The sequence below is a fragment of the Typopeltis vanoorti genome, chromosome 8 (assembly GCF_054136105.1).
Source record: "Typopeltis vanoorti isolate ZY-2024b chromosome 8, IOZ_Tvanoo_1.0, whole genome shotgun sequence".
Taxonomy (NCBI): Eukaryota; Metazoa; Arthropoda; class Arachnida; order Uropygi; family Thelyphonidae; genus Typopeltis; species Typopeltis vanoorti.
Window position 1 is genome coordinate 82,829,004 of NC_143556.1, and position 21,159 is coordinate 82,850,162.

A 21,159-nucleotide genomic window follows, 5' to 3' on the forward strand; every position below is an offset into this window, starting at 1 on the left:
AATTTTAATTACATCCTATTTTCACATTCTAATAGCATCGTCATGGATGAGGATGTAAATTGTCTGTTTTTGCCAAAGCATATACCCAAATTTGTATTTGCATTGTAAATATAGATTCTAGATTCAAATCTCGTCTAAGATGCAAAGAATCTTTTTAAGTAATTTTCATTTAAAGGTGAGTTAGTGAATATGGTATAATGTAGACGTTGTTTCACCAGGAAACGTTTTTTTTATCCTGCACAACAGAGGAACCGGCTATATAATGACAATTAAGAGATATAGCATAGCATGTAGACAGGACTAAAACCCTATAACAGATTTGATCTGATGAGGTGTTTATAAAGCTTAGTTATTTGGGCGACGGGCTATTGAGCCCAACTTGTAAAGAAGTAGGTACTCCTGAGTCAAATGTTTCTTTTCGTATAAACATTAAGGTAACGGATAGGAGAAAAGTATTCCAGGAGATACAATTTTGGGTCCAAGTCCCTTGGGTTCTCCCATAATGAAAATTATGGTATCATTTTGTTTTATTTGACTTTGGGTGACCTCTCAGCATTTGCTTAGTTATCAAAGTGGATATAAGTTTCTTGATTATACACGAAGCGAGTACGCTTTCGTTTAGTTAAAGTTATTCAACTTTTCTTATTATTCTTTCTATAATATTCTCTGTGGTGCAAATCAAATACACATTTCTACTTTCCAAGTTGACTGAATTGGGAAAGTTTCAACAAGCCACCTAATTCGTGTCGCATTTCTTTTTTTTTCTCGTGCAATGTCCCGTTGATTACCAACGCAATCAATTTACTGTACGGAAATCCTCTTACACTGAAAAGTCAATCTGAGATGTACGACAGGGAAAATTTACACAACAACGCTCTTTCATTTCTCATATTCCCTTGTCTTGTTAACTCCTCGATTTGCTCTCTGCTTCTCTGGCAGTCCACATTTTCGTTTCTGGAGGGAAGATTTTAATTAGCTGAAATGTTTCCGTTGATTAATTAATGGAAGTGCGGCTTCGCTATTCGTCGCATCCTCCTAGTTATATATCAGCACCGACTTTCCTCGCTAATTAGAGCACATCTGTGTATTGTTTGCTACTGTTTTTCCCAGTGCCCAAGTCTACTGAACTGTGTTTTCACACAGGGTTACACAACAGTGAATTGTAGATGTTGATAAGAATCCTACATTTCCGGTAAGAGAATGAGGTGTTAAATAACCATTTTTTCATAAATCACTCAGAATGTTAGAGATTCATCAATAATATTATGAAGGAATAGGGAAGGTGCCAGAAGAAAAGAGGTTTAGATTGAAAACGAATACTTGAATTCCATTTTTTAGAGAAATGAACATTTACGAAGCTATTTTTCAGCACACTGAAATATAAATAAATGCAATTTAATCTGATTACTATTCTCCCGAGAGTAACCTAAGGCAATAAAAAATTTACATCTTTTTTCCCCCACCAGATAAACTTCCTAACAGTAGTACTGCCAATTGCTTTCTCTGAGCAGGCTTTACACTAGTACTTAAGTTCTTAAAAGAACTTAAAGATAAAAGAACTGAGTCCTTGAATCTTTATCCCGTCATTTGAATGAAGAACATCTGTGTGGATGGGATGTTATTGAGCTAAAAGCTCTAGTCATGGCTGGGTAACGGCAATAGCCGAGCCTCAGTTAAAACTTCATTGCCATTCGTTACCCTGGACATCCTCTTCTTTACACTAGTACTTTTCCTTATCCTTATAAGGACTGGCTTAAAGGGGCGAAGCAAGAATGCTTTTCATATTCCCCGTTATCTGTAGAGGACAATGTAGGGATAAGGTGTTATTCAGCAATTAAAGCTCTGATCATGGCAGGAGGGTAACAGCAATAGCCGAACCTCAGTTAAAACTTCATTGGCTACAGCATTGCCATCCATTACCCTCCAAGGGTATTGGATTGCATGAATCAATCACCGCATCTCACGGTCGATTGATCCATTCATCCAGCCACCCACTCTACACTAGTACTTATAAGGACTGGCTTAAAGGGGCGAAGCAAGAATGCTTTTCATCTTCCCCGTTATCTGTAGAGGACAGTGTATGGATAAGGTGTTATTGAGCAATTAAAGCTCTGATCATGGCAGGAGGGTAACAGCAATAGCTGAGCCTCAGTTAGAACTTCATTGGCTACAGTATTGCCATCCATTACCCTCCAAGGATATTGGATTGAATAAATCAATCACCGCATCTCACGGTCGATTGATTCCCAACCAACATCTACACTAGTACTCTTAACAAATCGTTTTCTTATAACAAGTTATTGTTTATTATAAAAAGGTGTAGCAGCATTATTTAAAAAAAAATTCTAAATAATTTTAACTTTTGAAACATTTGAAAAAATCTAATATAAAATTCTTATTTATTATATTTTATATAAGAAAAAGTTATTTTTTTAAAATAAAATTATAATTTATTATTCAGTTATTTATGTAAACTAATGAATATACCGTTCAGTTTTTGTTTTTTTTTCGCAAAAAACACGCTTCAAAAATAAAGCTGTAGCTTTATTGAATCGTCTGATGTGTAATTGTATTTAATAAAAATCATAACTCATAAATAAGAGAAGACTGCGAAATACAGTCAATACATGATTGGATTAAAAAAAAAAACACTTATGGAAAGGATATAGAATAATAGTCGGCCAAAGAAAGTGAAGACCGAGGAGAGGTTGGGCGGATGGTCTTGAAAACAGCAGCATTGAATGCAAACAGGCTTACTAGTGAAAGAAGAATAAGAGATGTTCTGAACATCCATCACAAATTCAGTCGTTTACTCTCTATCTTGTTAGAAAATCTTCTGGCCCTATTTTGACTTTTTTTTCATGTATGTGATATCTCATCCGATTTGCTTTTACGTATTTTGTTAAAAGTTCTCAAACAGACAAATAAACTTGAGATCAGGTAGGTTCAGGTTAAAAAGCCTTTGTAAATATTCATAGCGAGACACAGAATCAATTTAAACTGAGATCTTATCCATCAAGGTGAGCCGTTCCTCACCTAATGCAGTACATTAATGCTTAAATTTAAAAATAAATATCCGGGTGAAACCTTTAGGACAATTGAGAATTAGCGCATTTAGAAAACCTGTTTAGATCATTTACCTCTTAGTGAAGAAGATCATCTTTAAGAATGAGAAGTTTACATTTCTTAATAATGTATCTATGATTCCAGCCAATTTAAAAAAGGAGAAAGAAATTTTTTAAAAAAATACATTTATAGGGCCAGAAAATTTCGAAATGTTGGAGCTGTTCCCAGAGTCTCCTCGTCATTTACCATTATTTTGTTTTATTATTTGTGTTAAATGCCTCTTCAGCATCAGACAATCGAAACTGTGTTTGAAGTTAAGCTTTAAATCTCAGAGATGCCGTGACTGCTAATTCAGAAGAAGAATCTTTTTTATTGCAGGATACGCAATGCAGAAGTACTAAAGGAACGTTTTTTTCTTTTTGTCCAATAGGTAGTTTTCATTTCTGCTGTTTCGAATAGTAGAACACTTCCCGGCATTGACTGGCTATAAAGTGCAAAACAGTCTCCTTCTTTTGGTACAAAACATGCCGATGCATTCCGTGGAGAGCAAGACAATTTGGGCTGTCTTTTACTATGCAAGTGTAAGGAATGCAAAGTCCTTTTTATCGTTCACCTGAAAGAGCCTAATGCGTATACGGATCTCTGACGACTTACTTTTCTTCTTCTTCTTCTTCTTTTTTTTTTTTTTTTTGTTCCTCAGAAGTTCGTAAATGGTGTAGAGAGACACCCACAATAACTACGAAAAGAACAACATTCTTCTTATTGCTAAGAAGGCAATGTAGCTGTTGAGAAATGCAACGCACAATGTTCTGGCACGTGTAGTAGTTATCAAGGTGCAAACGGTAAACTATTGCACATGACAGGTGCGTAGACTTACTGTTAATCACCAGTTTCATATTCAGCTATAGATTATGTTCACATTTTGCGCAGCCTTTAGAAAGGCATTTAGAATACCATATTCGAATCTATGTCTGACAATTTCAGTTCTTGTTCACACTTGCATTTATTTATTTTCTGATGTATTCTCCAAATGTTTCTACAGAAGTTTGTATTTTAATTATCTCATAATTACTCATCTCCTAACTTTTGAATGAATTTAGGGATTAGTGATTGTACTCAAAATAAGGAAGGAATGTGATATAAAGTTAAGTCTGTTCTGTTATTAAATGTAGTTAATCCTGATCAGAACAGAGGTTAGAATTTGAGAGAAAGAATGATTTTCTTGGGGTTAATCTCTTCATGGCCAACACAGCAGTTGATACTTTTAATTTAGCATAAGATAAGATCATGTTATTGATTCTTATTTTGGTCTGTAGGAAGGAGTTCTAACGGTGTAATTCCTTTTGAGATTAATTCCTACTTCCAACCAGCATCTCTTGTACTATTGCTTTTATATATCGCAATATCACAATATACTCTTCCTTTCTTTCTCTCTCTCTCGCCTCTCTCTCTCTCTCTCTCTCTCTGTTTATGTTGTTTACTGTTTATGTAAAATCAATCCACTATTTTAATTTTTATTGTAATTAATTTTATTTTTAAAGGAATTCTGTGTTTATCTAATAGAATATTATTTAATTCCATTAAGAGTTTAGCATAAATTTTTTTTTATCTTGATTTCATCATAATTCCATGTTTATCTTCTATTATATTTTGAACATTCAATAGTATTATTGGCTAAATGATACTACCACTTATTTATACAAATTAAGTGGATTTCTACTTATTACGTGAGTCATAAAATTCGTAGGTACATATGACATTCATTGTAAAATTTAAAATCAAACTGATTCAAATTAAAATGATTTGTACTACCATATGATGATTCATATACAAGGGGGGTATGGAAAATTCTGATAAATACATAGAACAAAAATGATATTAAAGCAACTGGTATAACCACAAAAAAGAACGTATCAGGGATGTAAGAATATAAGAACATAAGTCACCTTCAATAACTCTGCTACTATTATGTTCTTTCTTGTGATTATATCAGTTGCTTTAATATAATTTTTTCTAGGTGTTTATCAGAACTTTTTGTCCTCTCATCCTCGTAGATTTACAGATGTTGTGCACCTAAGGAATTTGCACGCGGTGTCTATCAGAGGCCTAGGATACTCCCATATATGCAAACTGTGATTCCCATCTTTAAAAAAAAAAAAGAAGTAAGAATATCTGTGACAACCACAGAGGAATATGCTTATTAAACACAAGTTATAAGATATATGTCAAAACACTGAAGAACAGAATCAACTTAATACCAGTAAAATATAGATGAAGAACATAATGGTTTAAGAAAAGGAAGATCCTTTAGAAAAGGTTCTTCCTTTTCCACTAACTGAGAAAAGGATTTCCACTATTTGAGAAAAGAAGAGAATTCAATGTATAAACGCAACGGCATTCATAGATTCTAAAAAAAAACAAATTTGACAAGATAGATAGATATAAACTCTTTGATACACTGACAATCACTTGCCTATAACTTTTTTTTAAAATGAGTCTACGGCCTACATGAGAATAATAAGCTTAAAAATACGTGAGTATAGATCCAAAACAGAAACAACAAGAGATCTTACACAAGGATGCGTCTCCCCATTTTCTCCATATTATTTGGAATATACATATGAATGAAACAATGGAGGTTAATCAACAAAGAAGGAATTTATATACAAAATAATTTTATGCTAGCTAATTTACTGTTTGCAGACGACCAAGTGATGTGTAGAGCAACTGAGGATATTCTAATAAAAGCTGTGTATAAACTGAATTTAATAATAAAGCAGTATGTCATTCTCACAAGAAAAAAAAAACTAAAACTATTGAATTCATAGGAATAATGCCCTTCCGAACTAAAATAGTCTTCTTCTTCTTCTCTCTTCCATCATCTATATGGATGATGATGAGGCCGAATGAACTCTTTCCACTTCTGTCTGTCCCGGGAGAGTCCGAACAATTCTGTCCAGTTTGGTGTCGCTTGTTGTGATGTGGTTTTCACTAAAATAGTAATTGACAATAAAATAATCGCACAAGACAATTTTAATTATTTGGGCTATAAATTAAGTTATAATGAAGATTTAGACAGTTCTAAGAAAACTAACGTACTGGAAGAACTAAACCGAACACCAATAATGAAAACCATAGAACCAAATGGAAAGAGCATCTAAAATGAATGAATGACATAGGATAGAACACCCAAGAAGATGATAAATTACAAACCAATAGATCACAGAGATGAAGACCGATGAAAAAGAGAGGAAGACCGATGAAACGCTTGGCCTAGTCCGAAACAGTTCACATGCTTAAAATCATGATAGAAGAAAGAAGAAGATAGCATTTGTAAACAAAAATTAAAATTGATAAATAATGTATTATTAATATATATATATATATATATATATATATATATATATATATATATCACATAAATATTTTAACTGACATAAAATAAATGATATCAATAAACGTCATATTACATAAAATAATACGCATGACACGACATTACATACATATGAACTAAAGCAAAAACAAACAAATATTTTAAAATAAATAAATAAGTGTAGAAACTATAGAATTTTTCATCTCCCTCTTGCTGAAACTGTCTTTGTTTAGAATTACGATAGAAGTAACTCTCTTAGGTCTATGCTCATTGCATATCTTCTTGAACGGGTATTTCTGATTTTGGGTAGCGAAAAATCCAAGTTTCCTAGTGGAAAAATACTACACCACCGTATGACACCGGATAACCCATCTTGAGTTGAAACAAATGTGTTCTAAAGGTTCTTCGCGCGCTATGCGGTTTTCGAACCGAATTTTTTCAAACCGAAGTTCATCGCTGTTGCTGATTAAACTATGAAGGATCTCTCGCTGAAGCGAGACAGCTCCAGCCTTTCATAATAACTTATTTTAGTTTTAATTTTTTTTTCACTTATCTGAGTAGGAAATACAGGACAGTTTGCCTCTTGACATGTACTGTATGCCCACACCCACAGATGCAACCCTTTGACACTTCTGCGCATGTCAGAAAAAGGAGAATCCATTCCGATAATAGGGTAATCAATCCGTTTCCGGGATGAGTTGTTTATTATTACACGTCGGAAAATTAACTTTTCTTTTATTAACATTGTATTTTTTAAAGTGGGAACTATTTTACTTGTATAACAGTTGGAAAATTACATATAAAGCACGTGATTTCGAGTGTTGGTGACCAATTCGTACATGCTTTATTTATTTCTTCCCTTCTGCATGAATTGACTATTTTTGGCAATCTGCCAGCCCCGTTTCTATGAGCTGTATATGTCAAGTATATGAGCGCACCTCTCTGGTTACGTCCCAACTGATATAGCTTTCGCGTGATAAATAAAAGTTTTTAATTGAGCTTACGATATGAATTTCTAATTCACTTTCATAAAAGTTATTGCTTTTCTGAAACTCTTTTTTTTTTCTTCAACAGAAGGACGTTTCTACTGAATAGCAACTAGCAGTTGAATCCTTTGCTAAGGGTTTAATCTCTCTCCTCTCCCTCTGTGTCTTTCTCTACCAGCACACTTGATATTTATGTGTTTCCTCGCAGCACACAAAGTAATTGAGGGTTGGCTTTTCTCCTTTGAAACAGGAAATGATGGTCATTTAGGCTTAAAGGAAATCCTTTCTTTCGTGATATTTATTTCCGTCGTAGGTTTGCTTTGTTTTTAGCCTTGCATCTCTACAAGGAAAACTAGTTTCTCAAAAAAAAAAGCGCCAAAGTTTCCTTGAGATTAATGAATGAACTTTATTTTAAATGTTTGTAGATAACTTGATAATTGAAGCGATTTATTGATTATTATTGAGTGATGTATTTTCTCTCAAAAAAGAGTCGCTTCAAAATAGCCGTTTCCTATATTAAGAAAGCAAAATAAAGATATACGTAAAACATTCGAGGAAGGAATACCAATGGAAATGTAAATGGAACTGCAGAATAGTGCATCAGTAATATTTGTTTTTGTATTGGAACGCATAACTTTATTGTGTAGGCCAGTCATGAACAACAACAATGACGACAGAAATAAATAAGTTAGCAATACATTATTAACAAAGCACAAAGTAACAAAAACGTTATAACCAATATGTGTACAATAATAAAAAAAAAATAACAGTTTTATCTTATCGCTAACTAATATCTTGAAAAATGCCTTAGTTTTTGACCTGGAACTCGTATTCCTTGAGATAGATGGAATGAAAATAGAGGGTGAAAAGTTAGTTTGGTAAGTTGAATCCTCACTCAGTAGCTACTTTTTTGTCTTGTTTTTAAATGTTTAGTGGAAAATAAAGAAATGACAGTGGCAATTTCATTGGAGCAGAAGCCATGGAAACACAAATGTGTACTCGTGTATTTACTCAGTGCAAATCATTAATCAACGTAGTAAACTACCAGAGAGGAAATTGGTTATCCACTTGCAAACGGGGGGGGGGGAGAGAAGCACTGATCGTAAGATGATGGCTGGACAAAATGGCATGAATACCAGATCCGGCACGTATCCTGTAAATGTTAAGAGTAATCGCACGAGCGTCTCAAACATTTTGATGTCTTCTGTAGGGAGGATAAATCGTGGAGCAGGAAATATTGAGCCAGAACAGATCCTAAGAAAGGGATTCCAGATAATTTATCATAATGTGTTGTGTAATGTCAAATCTTAAAAATATACAGGTGTCTCGTTTTTGTAAGGAAAAAGGTGTGTAAAAAGTAGCTTGGATAGCTGAGGTGAACAACAGTAGCCGAAGCTGCTAGTTAAGATTCTGTTAGAAATGATCGGGAATGTTTAGATTTCTGTAAGTAGCGCTTCGCGTCACTTATGTTCCTGCTATATCTATGATGATCACGTGAATACAAAGATAAATTTGTTTTGTTTTTTATTTGTATTTTTGTTATGTGGTGCATTTTATAGAGTTAGTTATATTTCGGTGAGGTACTTTTTTGAGATATCTTTCTTAATTATTTATTTTTTGAGAGGAGGATTTATTGAAAACATCGTGTTATAAAACTTAGTATTTTTATAATATTTTGTGAGTATTTGAACTGCAAAATGTTCATAAAGGCTACTTGGGAAACGAGGAATTCGTAATCCTCATGCATTCAACTTTTAAAGCTTGACTAGAAATTTCTTCACGCCCAAAATTTTAACTGCCTCATTTTAATTTCCATAACTATGATTATGTAGGAAACTTAAGGAAAAACAGTACTTGGATTTTTTTTCTAGCAAAGGACAAACAGATTTTGGATGCTTAAACTCTCCAATTAGACATCTAGTCTAATCTGGAGAGCTACTATGATTACATTTTTAACTTTACACTTTCTTTCCTATTAAAAGTCTGGACCGAATTATAATTATGAATTATTTCAAGGAAGTAGCTCAGTCAGTTTCGACAATGCCCTTTGTTTGGAAAGACCTGGTTCGAATCCTTTCTACGAAGAGAAGAATCTTTATCGGGACTTTTAAGTGGTAGGTGAGTTAGCGGGTATCATGGGAGGATAGCAGAGTTTCACTAGCCGAAAAGACGAGATTTTTTCGCTAACCAGGAAAGAGAACATACCAATTTAAAATATACCAATATGTACTTAGGAAACCGACTAGCCACCTTATCTTATAAAGTATGGTTACTCAGTTCAACGACACGTGTCAAGTCACAGGTTTTAGAGGCCTGTAAGTCATACGTCATAGGTTTTAGAGACCTGTAAGTTCTGCATATTATTATTTCAAGGAAAAAAAAATCATGATTTTCTAGTTCTCATCCTTACTCTTAAGAGATACCATATATGATTCCTTTTAGAACTAACATATTCTATTTTTTCTTCTTCATCATCATTTTCATCATCAAATTCCTGCCATGTACCTTCAAGGGGTGTACAGGATATGATAGTACTACATGAAAAAAATTACATCATTATTAATTTCCTATTTACAATTTTTCTCCAAATCAGTCTGTTACTTGTCAAGACTCCATATTATCAGATCTTATATTTCTATCGTCTAAGGCACTTTTTACTATCAATCCACCTATATCTTGGTCTTCCTCTGGGTCGTTTTGCTGCCAACCCGGCAGAGAACACTTCGGCCCTTTGGCTAAGATCACGTGTGTAGTTTTTTCTTCTTCTGAAAAGCATAATCAGGTTATTCTGTACAACAATAAATAATAATCTCTTTCTATTTCACATCCCTGATACGTTCAGGCACCATTTATTCTAGCCTTCTCAACTATATCATCAACAGTAGCATAAACGATAAAATCAATCGATTTTTGTATGTTATCCCAAGTGAATTCAAGCACATTATTTGTGTTATGGGATCGGAATTCATTTTCAGCTCTGCTGTTTAGTTCTCAAAAAAAAAGAACCAGATTTTTTTCCTTTTTCATCTTTTCCTCCTTCAGATAAGAACTAAACCAATTCACCTATTTACAGCTCTTCTTCTCTAGAAGTATCTTCTATGGAATACACGCATAATAGAGTCTTATTGTCCAATTTTTCCATTTCAAAATTTGTCCACATTCATCAACTTGAAATTGTCTCCTTTGCAGTACTACAGATGCTCCATCCTTTCCCTGACTTCTACTCACTGAATTTTATAATGCCTATTATTTCGTATACATATTACTACGTAGAAGAAACTCTTTATTCTTCGTAGTGAGTAACACCAATCACGTTGATATTCAGTTTATATAATTCTTCTTGAAGCTCCTCTTCTTTTCCACTGACGTATAGTACTGATCTTCAGTTCTAGTATAGGCGGTTCTAGTAGCTAATTTTTCATGAATCAGGTCAATGGTTCCATCAGAGAACAGGTGACCTTTACTTATAAAACCGGTAGGAACCTGATAGAGAAAGAGATGAAAAGCGATTCTTAATGCTTAGAAATTTTCTGTGAATCGTCCCAAGTAAAATGAAATGCGAAACATTTATGAGTGGCCAGAGTTACTTTTGACCAGCACTCTGAGTCTTGATGTATTCATTCATAATTCTTATAATGTTTCATAATATTGAAATCAAAACTTATTTGTTAAGTATTACGTTTAAAGTTTTATATTACCAACTTAATAGGGTTTGGAAAATACAAATATGAAAGATTAGGTTACATTATGTGCTTTAAAGAGAGGGAGAGGGAGAGAGAGAGGTGAGAGATGAGAGAATCGCAACATTTCATTTTGTACTTCATTTTAAAACTATTAAGTAAAACAATCCTAAATAAATTATAAAGAAAACATTGTAAGAAAAGCACTGTTAAGTGAAAAATTGTTTAAATATGCAAAAAGAACAAATGTTGGCATAAATGTTAGAAATAAATTGTTTCTTATATTTTAGATGAATTATAGATAAGGAAACAAATGAAAAATGGAGGCGTGTGACACACACACACACACACACACACACACACACACACAATGAAGTGATACGGAGAAACAAGTGAAATACAATAAAATTAAGAATGTGCTTTGGTAACTTAGATATGAAATAGCAGAATATTTTTGAAACTTGTTTTGTACATTAAATAAAATAACAAACCTATTAAAAGAAAAACAGATAATGTCCACATTTAGAAATAGCATAAAATATTTCTATGCTTCAGTGATGAAAAAGCAAGACATTTTTAACATAAGCAGAGAGATTTACAATAACACAGAGTCAGTATGTATCATGAATAGTTTTTTACTCTTCTGCAAATTTTTTGAGAATCATGGACATGTATCAGAGTAACAATGATAGTGCCATTAATGCATAGAAGGGAGAAAATATAATAATTTATATGAAGAAAAAAGAAAGAAAGAAAGTGTAATAATATAAAAAAATTCTAAGATAGCAAACAAAATTACGAAGCGAATGCTGATAAGAATAGCTCAAAGAATAAGAATGGATCCCTTTATAACACATATGGAAACTCCTATTGCTACTAAAAAAAAAAAAAGAGCTACATCAATCATGCAGCGAAATCTATTGAAAACCTCTGACAAGTTGGTGTGATAAGAACTTTTTTTCAAATAGGATTGCAGAAATTCTTTGCCTTTCACTTGATCACTGATCTTTTATCTTAATACATGAATTTAGGGAGAAGTAATTATATCCGAAACATTCGACTAAATAATGTGTTATTTCGATTTGTAATAACTATTTGACATTTATTATAGATGGATATACTGTGGATGATGTGGTGATGTACTGGACGGATATTCCTGTTGTTGGAGTCGAGATGGCCGAGCTTCCTCAGTTTTCAATTGTGCATTATGAAACAACAGATCGTAAGGAAAAACTTGCCACAGGTATTACACATAAATATATATCTTCATATTTTTAGTATGATAATCCTCAAGTGTTCGTTTTACGCTTCTGTATTATTGATTTTGTGCGTTATTATTAAGTTATTTAAAAATGTCAGTTATTGTAACTGCACACGATTGTTGCGTAACCAGACTGTTTAAAACATATTATTTGCAGTTTTAAGAATTTGTTATTTTGCAAATTCTAGTTACCTTGAACTGTACACATATTCCACATAAATATTTTATTGCTGAGAGAAAATATGGTAGAGTGTTCAGGATTTCTGAAAAAAAAAAAACGGTGAGGTTGTCGTCTGATCTCTCTCATTACTGAGGTTGGGAATACTTCCAAGGTGAACTTGTCCATCGTTGGAGAACAAATTTTACGTGTATGAATGGAAAGTACTGACAACATCCATGCTCATGACGGGTTCGAATCTCCAGCTGTTGATTGTAGAGTAGATTCGCCTGCCAAGGTAGAATCGTTAATACTACAAGGAGAAAATAAATCTGCAGATTAAAAAAAAATGTTTCGACCATGAAACATATGATATTGAGAGGCTAATAAGTGGTTATTATCTATCTTAAAATCAGAAAATAATATGATTTCTCTATGATGAGAAAAAAGTAACTTTGAACTACAGTAAAATCTCTCGTAACAGGTACCCAATTAACCGGCAATACCAAAACAACGGCACTTTCGAAGGTCTAAATTTAAGCCGAAATTTCAGCCTATGACAGAAGAAATAGATGCAATTGGCTGGCATTCTGGAAAGATGTTCCGAGCAATGTTCATCTAAGTCAGCACATGATGTTATGAAACTTCATTGTATACACAGTGAATTTTTAATGTTCCGGCGAAAATCTTGTAAGCAGGCAGACATTCGAAGTCATGTTATGTCGTCCCACTAAGAAATTTAGAATACATTTCTTGTGATAATACGTACTGTAATTTTTAAATTCTGTTTAACTTTGATTTTGTGAAATATAAAAGTATGTGTATATGTTTTAAATTTTAAAAACTCCGCACGATTTTTGATGTTATTTATTTAATTATGGCTGGCAGATCGAAAGCCGCCACCGGCGAACTTCGCATGCTGCAATTTCTACACTTTGTGGCGTCACAAAACATGAACAGGTAAGTTCTCGAAATAGATATTTAATTATCCGGCAAAATTTCGTATCCGAAATCGGCGAAGTCCCGTTGTGGCCGGTTAAGAGAGATTCTAATGCATATCTAAAACAAACAAATGAATTCAAATTTTCCACTGGGAACATTTAAAATAATACAGTTTTATATCTTATCAAATTTAAAGATTTTCAGCACAATTATGTATTTAAATATTGTATAATTATACCTATATCTTGCAGTCATTCAGTATATTGCATATATTGCAAGAATTCACTCTCCTGTTCTAAAAAAGATAAAAGAAATCGGTAAACTAAACATAACTGAAACAAAACTAACATAACAGTAAAGGCAATCAAAGCCCATCTGACTTCCTGTATCTATATCATGTTAAAATCCGTTTTAGCTGTAGAATGTCTGCCCATCCGAAGGCAATTTTCTGGTGAATGCATTCTAAACTGCGAATATTTCCTGTGCGCAATATAGATGTTTACTATTTTATGAGAAACGTATTTTGGGAAGTGGACCCGAGCAGAAATTGCGTGCGTCATATTTCTTGAAAGCGAAATGTACTTAAACAGACACATTCCTATCTTCTTAAATTTCCTTGCAAGAATTTATTTAAATGTTTCAAAAGCACGTTCATAAAACCGAAGAGAATATTCTCATGGGATTTATTCCAGCAATATTCCATTCGTAAGTAATTCGCATTAGTTATTAAAATAAAAGCACTTATTTTACCCAAGAAAGAACTGAAAATGCCACTTGGAGAGAAACGAACAAGATTCGCAGTTCCATATTGTAAAAACTATTTCCCTAGCTGTAAAATGCTTATTTTCCATACTGCCAAATAAATGTGCTTTTCTGTTAAAGTGAAGTTAAAAAATCCTGCTAGATGACTTTGAAATTCATTCCCCCCCCCCGAGAAGTTTAATTTTTTTTTTTCATGGATTATTTGACTTACCTGAATAACAATGGAAAACGCAAGATTGTTCAGTGGCTGATTATTTATTTGTGTTTTTATTGTTGTTCATTTATACGCAGAAGTTACCATGCTTAAATTAATAGTTTGCTCTACAGATTACACCTTCACGTGGTGTAATCATGCTTGATGAACGGTTTTAGAAATTGTACTTTTGAAGAATTAGAATTTTACTAATCATCGACGCGCTGACAAGCAAAGTGAATAATTCTATCTTTCACCCTTAACGATACTTTATACTTGAATTTCTCTTTTAATGCAAACGCGGTTGTTTAACTTTAATATTTTCATTTTCATTACTTTTGTTTCATGAAATCATAATGTCCCAGTTCTTAGTTGATAACAAAGAAGCGAAACCATTTTATTATATAGAAAGACATAAGTAGAAGAGGATATAGTTTAAATATTTCGCTCATTCACTGTTATATGGTTCCTTTCACTGAAGGTTACCTGGAGTTTGGGAGTTTTTATTAATTTCCTGATGTGTGTCTTCAAAAGGTTTGAGGTTACTATGATAGAACTACATGATTAATATGACATTATTATTAATCTCCTATCAATAGTTTTTCTCCAAATCAACCAATTACTTGTGAGCACTCCAATCTTATTATATCCAACATTTCGTGCTTCTAAGGCACTTCAATCCACCTAGACCTTAGTCTTCCTCTGGGTCTCTTTCCTGCCATCTTGGTATTAAACACCTATTTTGCTAACTTTTCGTTATCCGTTCTATTTAAATGGCCATACGATCTTAGATTAGTTCTGCTGATACATTCTTGAATGCTAATAATGTTAAAATCCCTTCTAATATATTCGTTTTTAATATGATTCTGCAATTGATGCCAATCAGTTCACTGCTCTAAGTTTTCTTAGAATAGTCATGTCTGTGGTATTTGATCAAGTACTTTATTTCTAACCTAACAACTCAGGTCTAACTTAAAACTGGCTTAAACACTGTCTTGAATACTGCAAATTTGGTGTTTTGACTAATGTCTGTCTTATTCCATATAAATTTATTCAGCTGGCTATCCAACCATACCAGCTTTAATTATTCTATTGTCTATTTCCAGATTTGAAAACTAGCTGATATATTTTACTTGTTCCATAGGATCTCCATGATCGCCATTCAGAATGCAGCTGAAGGTTTCTATGCTCTTGCCTATTTTCATTTGGTCTTTTCGTTGCTGATTTTCATGCTAAATTTGTTTCGCTGTTATTCAGTTTAGTTAGAGAATCCTCGAGACGTTCACTAGATGTGTTTAGGATACAACATTATCTGTATAAAACAAAGAGCTAAGTTTGACATTTTACAGGTAAATTGTATAGTCGAGTCTATAATTTACCTGTACGAGCTGCTCAACTTTATAATTATCTTTAAATTTTCTTTTCTTTTCGATGTGTTATTCATTTTATTCTACTTAGTACTAAGTAATGGAGACTTCTAGTTTCATATCCTCTGTGCGCTCTTGTCTCCTGAACCAGCATTACATACTCTTACATAATGCATTTTATATGTTAATTCTTATATTCTTATAGGCTTATTATAGTATGACTTACATTACATGACTGCATTATCTTTTTCTGAATTCTAATATAGTGTACACCATAAATAGAAAGAACATGCTGAAGAAAAATAAATAAGTAAAATGCAAACCTTTTTCTGTAATAAAAATTAACCAAAATACTTAATGAACTTTTTCCCCTTCCTATGCGTAAGAACTTATTTCTTTAATAGAACGAATGACAAAATAATCATATTATTTTCCTTAATTAAGGAACAAAGAGACTCGCAATTAAATAACAGATAATCGTGCCCTTAATATTATTGCAGTTTGCGTATTTCTAGAAAACAAATCAATAGTTGTAATTGTGTTAAATGTGACAATTCTCTTAGTAGGGATGACCTCCAGTTATAACGTGAATTACAGCAAATTAGAATTCTAAAGCATGGGACGATATCTCTAATGAGGAAATAAGAAGTCGATATCTTTTTGACACCCTATTTGTCTTCTTGGCACGTTCTGCAAGGGTGTCAACGTGCGATTTTATTCGCCTTTATCTCTTGTCTCGTCTCCTAGTGCAGTTTGACGACCGTTCCTCTAAACAAACTGCTCTTCTGTCTCCCCGAAGACATGCAACCCGTAAATGGTTCAGATACACGACCGGAATAAGAAGGAGTCTCTATTTATCTAAGATAGTAACTTATTTTTCAGGAAGCACGTATTTACTTCAGCAGTTCCCTTGTGCCTTTGGATATAACATCAAAAGTTATAGGAAAACAGGCTGAAACGACAACAAAATATTCTGGTTCAGATCGGAAATTTATGTGGGATGAAATGTATAAAGCGTGACATAAAAATTTTAGAGCATTCTGTTTAATTTACACTCTACTAGACACTGGCAATCTGCAGCTATATTGCCAATTCACTATTCAATTCAGAGCATGAATTCCAAAGAAATCATTGCAATAAATAACAAATTTAATTTCCCCTACTCTGATGGGCATCATTTATGTGACTTAACAGTAAAAATACAATTTTTGAATAAACAATTTAATTGCCTAGAGTTCGTCTTTGTGTTTAGTTGCTTGGAACAGAAGTCAACAATGCTTGGATTGTTGTGTGCGTGTCAGTTGCTTCTGATATTTTAGTTGGTCTTTTGCTGCAAACAAAAACGAAAGTTAGTTTCGAAGGTAGTTACATTTATATATTTTTATTTCTGAATAATTCGAGGATATTTTTATTATATAATAAATGCAGCATAAGTATTAATGGTTTATTGTTAACATGCGAATGTGAATATGATAAACATTGTTATTTTTATAATCACATTCGTAAGGTGCTTTATGAATTTATCAAATTAATTCAAAATAAATTACATATAACTTCTGAAAATATAATTGTTTTGAATTATATGCATTTCAAAAACCAATATACTGTACTGTACTGATAAACTGTGAAAATGATACTGGGGAGTGAATGGCAAATTCATTGTCGTTAATGACATATGAGCATTAACCTCAGATCATTTGACGTTACAAGAAGTGGTTAAGGGTAGTTAATGAATTCTGTTCGTTTAAATGTTGCCGTCTTGAACTGTTAACCACCGGTCAGAAATAAGGCAGCCATTCAATGGCAGCCTACAGTAATAAAGAGTCTAAACTCAACTGTAGTCTGGCGAGCTATAACTTCACAGCTGAGATACCACACTGTCCCATTTACAAGGACGAAGGTCATTTTTACGGTACGGTATCATTTTTTCGCGATACAGTACTTTTACAGTTTTAATTTTTTTTCCTATTAACTAATCTTGACAGCTATTCTATGAAATTCAGTACGCGAAGTTTTTATTTTTATTTTTATTTTATTATAATTTTTAGAAAAATAAAATATGCAGTTAACATTTCCCACATACTATGGTATTTTCTATTTAGAAAAAAATTTCTATAATATAGTCAGGGTACTATAAACGTTCTATTATTAGTTAGTATACTAAACATATTTTCCCTTTAGTAAACTTTCTCATAAACCTAATAACTCAGTTTATTATTATTATCATCATCATCATCATCATCATCATGCGTTTCAATGATTTAGGCCTAGCACGGCCTGTTCCGGCCTTAGAAGTCATCGTTTAAAAGGACGTCCCGGTTTTCTTTTTCATAATGGCTTGTACTTAAAGGCTTGTTTTGGTAATCTTTCTGTTTTCATTCTTTGAACGTGTTCCATCCATCTATGTTTATATTTTTTAATTTTTTTCTATTACTGGTTCTTGTTTAATTCTTTCAAAATTTCTTCGTTTCTTTTGTGATCAAATAGGGTATAATTTGCAGTTTTTCTCATAACTTAATTTCCGCTGTTGTTAATCTTTGTTTGTCTTTTTGTTTTATTGTCCAAATTTCGCTTCCATACATTAAGACCGGTAGGGCTAATGTATTGTATACTTTTAGTCTGGTTTATTTTTGAACTAGGTTTGGTTTAAATATAGAGTTAATTACTCCTGTTATTTTTAAATATTTTGCTATTTTTACGTTTATATCTTTTTCATTTTCATATGTGATCGTCCATCCTAGGTAGTTAAATGAATTCACCTGTTCTAAGATCTTGTTATCTATTCCTATTTTAGTTCTTGCTGGATCTTTTCCTTAAGAGGCCATAGTTTTTGATTTTTCTGTTGATATTATCATACCATAATCTTTGGATATCTCATTTAGATCTAAAATAGCTTTCTGTAAGTTATCTTCAGAATTTGTAATTATTATTTGGTCGTCGGCAAAAAGTAGAGTGTTTAAGTTCACTGTAGGAGAAAGTTTAATTCCTTGATGTAAAATTTTATTCCGTTTTATTTCATTTAAGTAAATATTTAAAAGCGTTGCTGAGAGGAGACATCCCTGTCGGACCCCTTGGTTTATCTCTCTCGTATATAATAGCGCGTGATTTAATCTTATTTGTATTTGATTATTTTCATATATACTTGTGATAGCTTTTAGGATATTATTTGGTATTTGTCTTTCTTTTAATATGTTAAATAATATGTTTCTTTTAACTTTGTCGAATGCTTTTTTAAAGTCAATAAATGCAATATGTGTTTCTAAATTGTATTCTCTTCTTTTCTCTATTATTAATTTTAGGCAAAAGACCGAGTCTATACATTATCGTCCTTTTCTAAATCCATTCTGTACTTCTAAAATAAAGTTTTCGGAATATTTCATTAGTTTGCTATTTAAGATCTATTACATTTTTTAAATAGAGGAATCACAATTGCTTTTTTCCATTCTATTGGGGGGATACCAGTTGAATAAATTTTATTTCAAAATAATAAGAGTCTTTCTTTGAATCTTGTTCCTGCGTATTTACATAGTTCTGAACCTAGCTTATCTTCTCCAGGCGATTTTCCGTTTCTTGTTTCTTTCAGGCTGATTTCTAATTCTTCTTTAGTTATTTCCTTTTCATTTTCGTTAATTGTTTGCCTGTTGTCTTTTTAGAATATTTGTCTGTCCACAATTCTGTGTAGTAATTTAAAAATTATTATTTCAGAAATTATTTCACTATAGAAATTCAGTTTATTATTATTATTATTATTATTATTATTATTATTATTATTATTATTATTATCTGCCATCTCCAGGGAGTCCAAAGCATAATCGAGGGAGGTCACCTACTTTACAACTCTCCGTCTCCATCACCCAACCTCATCCACCCATCATCCACCAACCGCATCATCTACACCAACGCCATTTACTGATTCGCCATCTACTTGATAATTGTAGAGAAATTAATACAATTATTAACATGCGTTATATTGCTAGATTATATTCTAAGAGAGGAAATAAAGCAAGTCTCTTGGATGGTTGTGATGGAATTGAACAGTTCTTTGAATGTGAAATGATGTTTTCTTGACAATGAATTCAGGGCCTTTCCAAATGAGCAGCGCGCATCCTGTCCACGGCGTTACAGTCTTACTGAAATTTAAAATGTATTTAGAAGGTGGATTAGGATGATTCCCAGCATACACTCTTTTCACATTTTAGTTTATTAGGCAAAATAGCACATTACACATTCGAAGTCATTCATTCAGTGACATGCATTTGCAAAATTCAACTTCTAAAGGAGAAAGTATACATCACAATCGTAAATACAGTGCCACCGCATAGATTGCCTCACTTCCAATGATGACAACTCTTTGTAAACAATTTCAACAATATTACTGTTTAAAAAAATAATAAATTGAATGCTGCAAAATGTGGGCGTGTTTTATAATAACCGACCATAACTCAACAATGCGATGTCCTTGCATTGTTTGCATTCACTGGCACGTGGCTTTGATTGAAAATCGATTACGCGTTTATGAAAGTCATTCTTCTAAACTGACTTTGGTTATTCTTTTGGTCGGTTTCACTCAAAGGAAAATAAAATGCATTCTTACCTTGTGTAGATTTCTTTCTTTCTCAAATCAAACTTGTTGAGAAATTCCTGAGGGCCAACACGTTGGGATTTCTATTTGTAAGAATGGCTGTCTATAGAATAAACGTCATTAGGGAAATGCCACGTGTCGCACAGATTAGAAAATCTTTTTATTAACGTTTCATGGCTACCGATTCGCGACATTCAGTTCCTTAATGGCATTTTCTTTGGAATTAAAAAATAAAATAAAATAAACATCGTCGCCAGTTTCCAATTAAGTGACGGTGCCTGACTTGTATTGATCGAAGATTTATTTCAAACTCGCTGAATCTCTTATCAGCTGTTAATAATGAAGTAGCGAAAGAAAAGAAAAAAGCCACCTAAGAAACAACAACGCGAACTCAAATTTCCTCTCCGAGACAGTAAATAAGGAAGCAATCTTTGGTAACGAAGGAAATTCGATGAATATTTTTATTTGTTCGTTTAAATGATTTTTCCACTCATTTAAATGCCAGACATGTTGAAAGACAAGGCATTCAATACCATTTTTTAAAATGACAAAACTGATAGATTAAACAAACAAATAGATATGAGACTCATTGTTGTCATGGGAACAATGTATATGGCACTTCTGTGTTACTGAATAGGCGATTTCAATGACATACTTGGATTATCAATAATAATTATTATTAGTTATGGCTGAATTGTTTGCTTATCCAGTTATAGTTAGGCTATAATTCTTAGCGTGATGTGAATAATGCTTTCTCCATTCATCTGATTTTGGGAAGATAATTAACTCT

General features: G+C 32.7%; 1 protein-coding gene across 2 annotated transcripts in view; it reads left to right on the plus strand.

Moving 5' to 3' along the window:
- LOC150104170 (gamma-aminobutyric acid receptor subunit beta-like) overlaps nucleotides 1–21,159 on the plus strand; it is a 224,497-nt gene that overhangs the window by 92,387 nt on the left and 110,951 nt on the right. For both annotated transcript variants that reach the window (XM_090396791.1, XM_090396793.1), the window contains exon 6: nucleotides 12,217–12,348. In XM_090396791.1, the coding sequence (XP_090252917.1) occupies nucleotides 12,217–12,348 (132 nt within the window). The remainder of the gene's footprint in view (nucleotides 1–12,216; nucleotides 12,349–21,159) is intronic.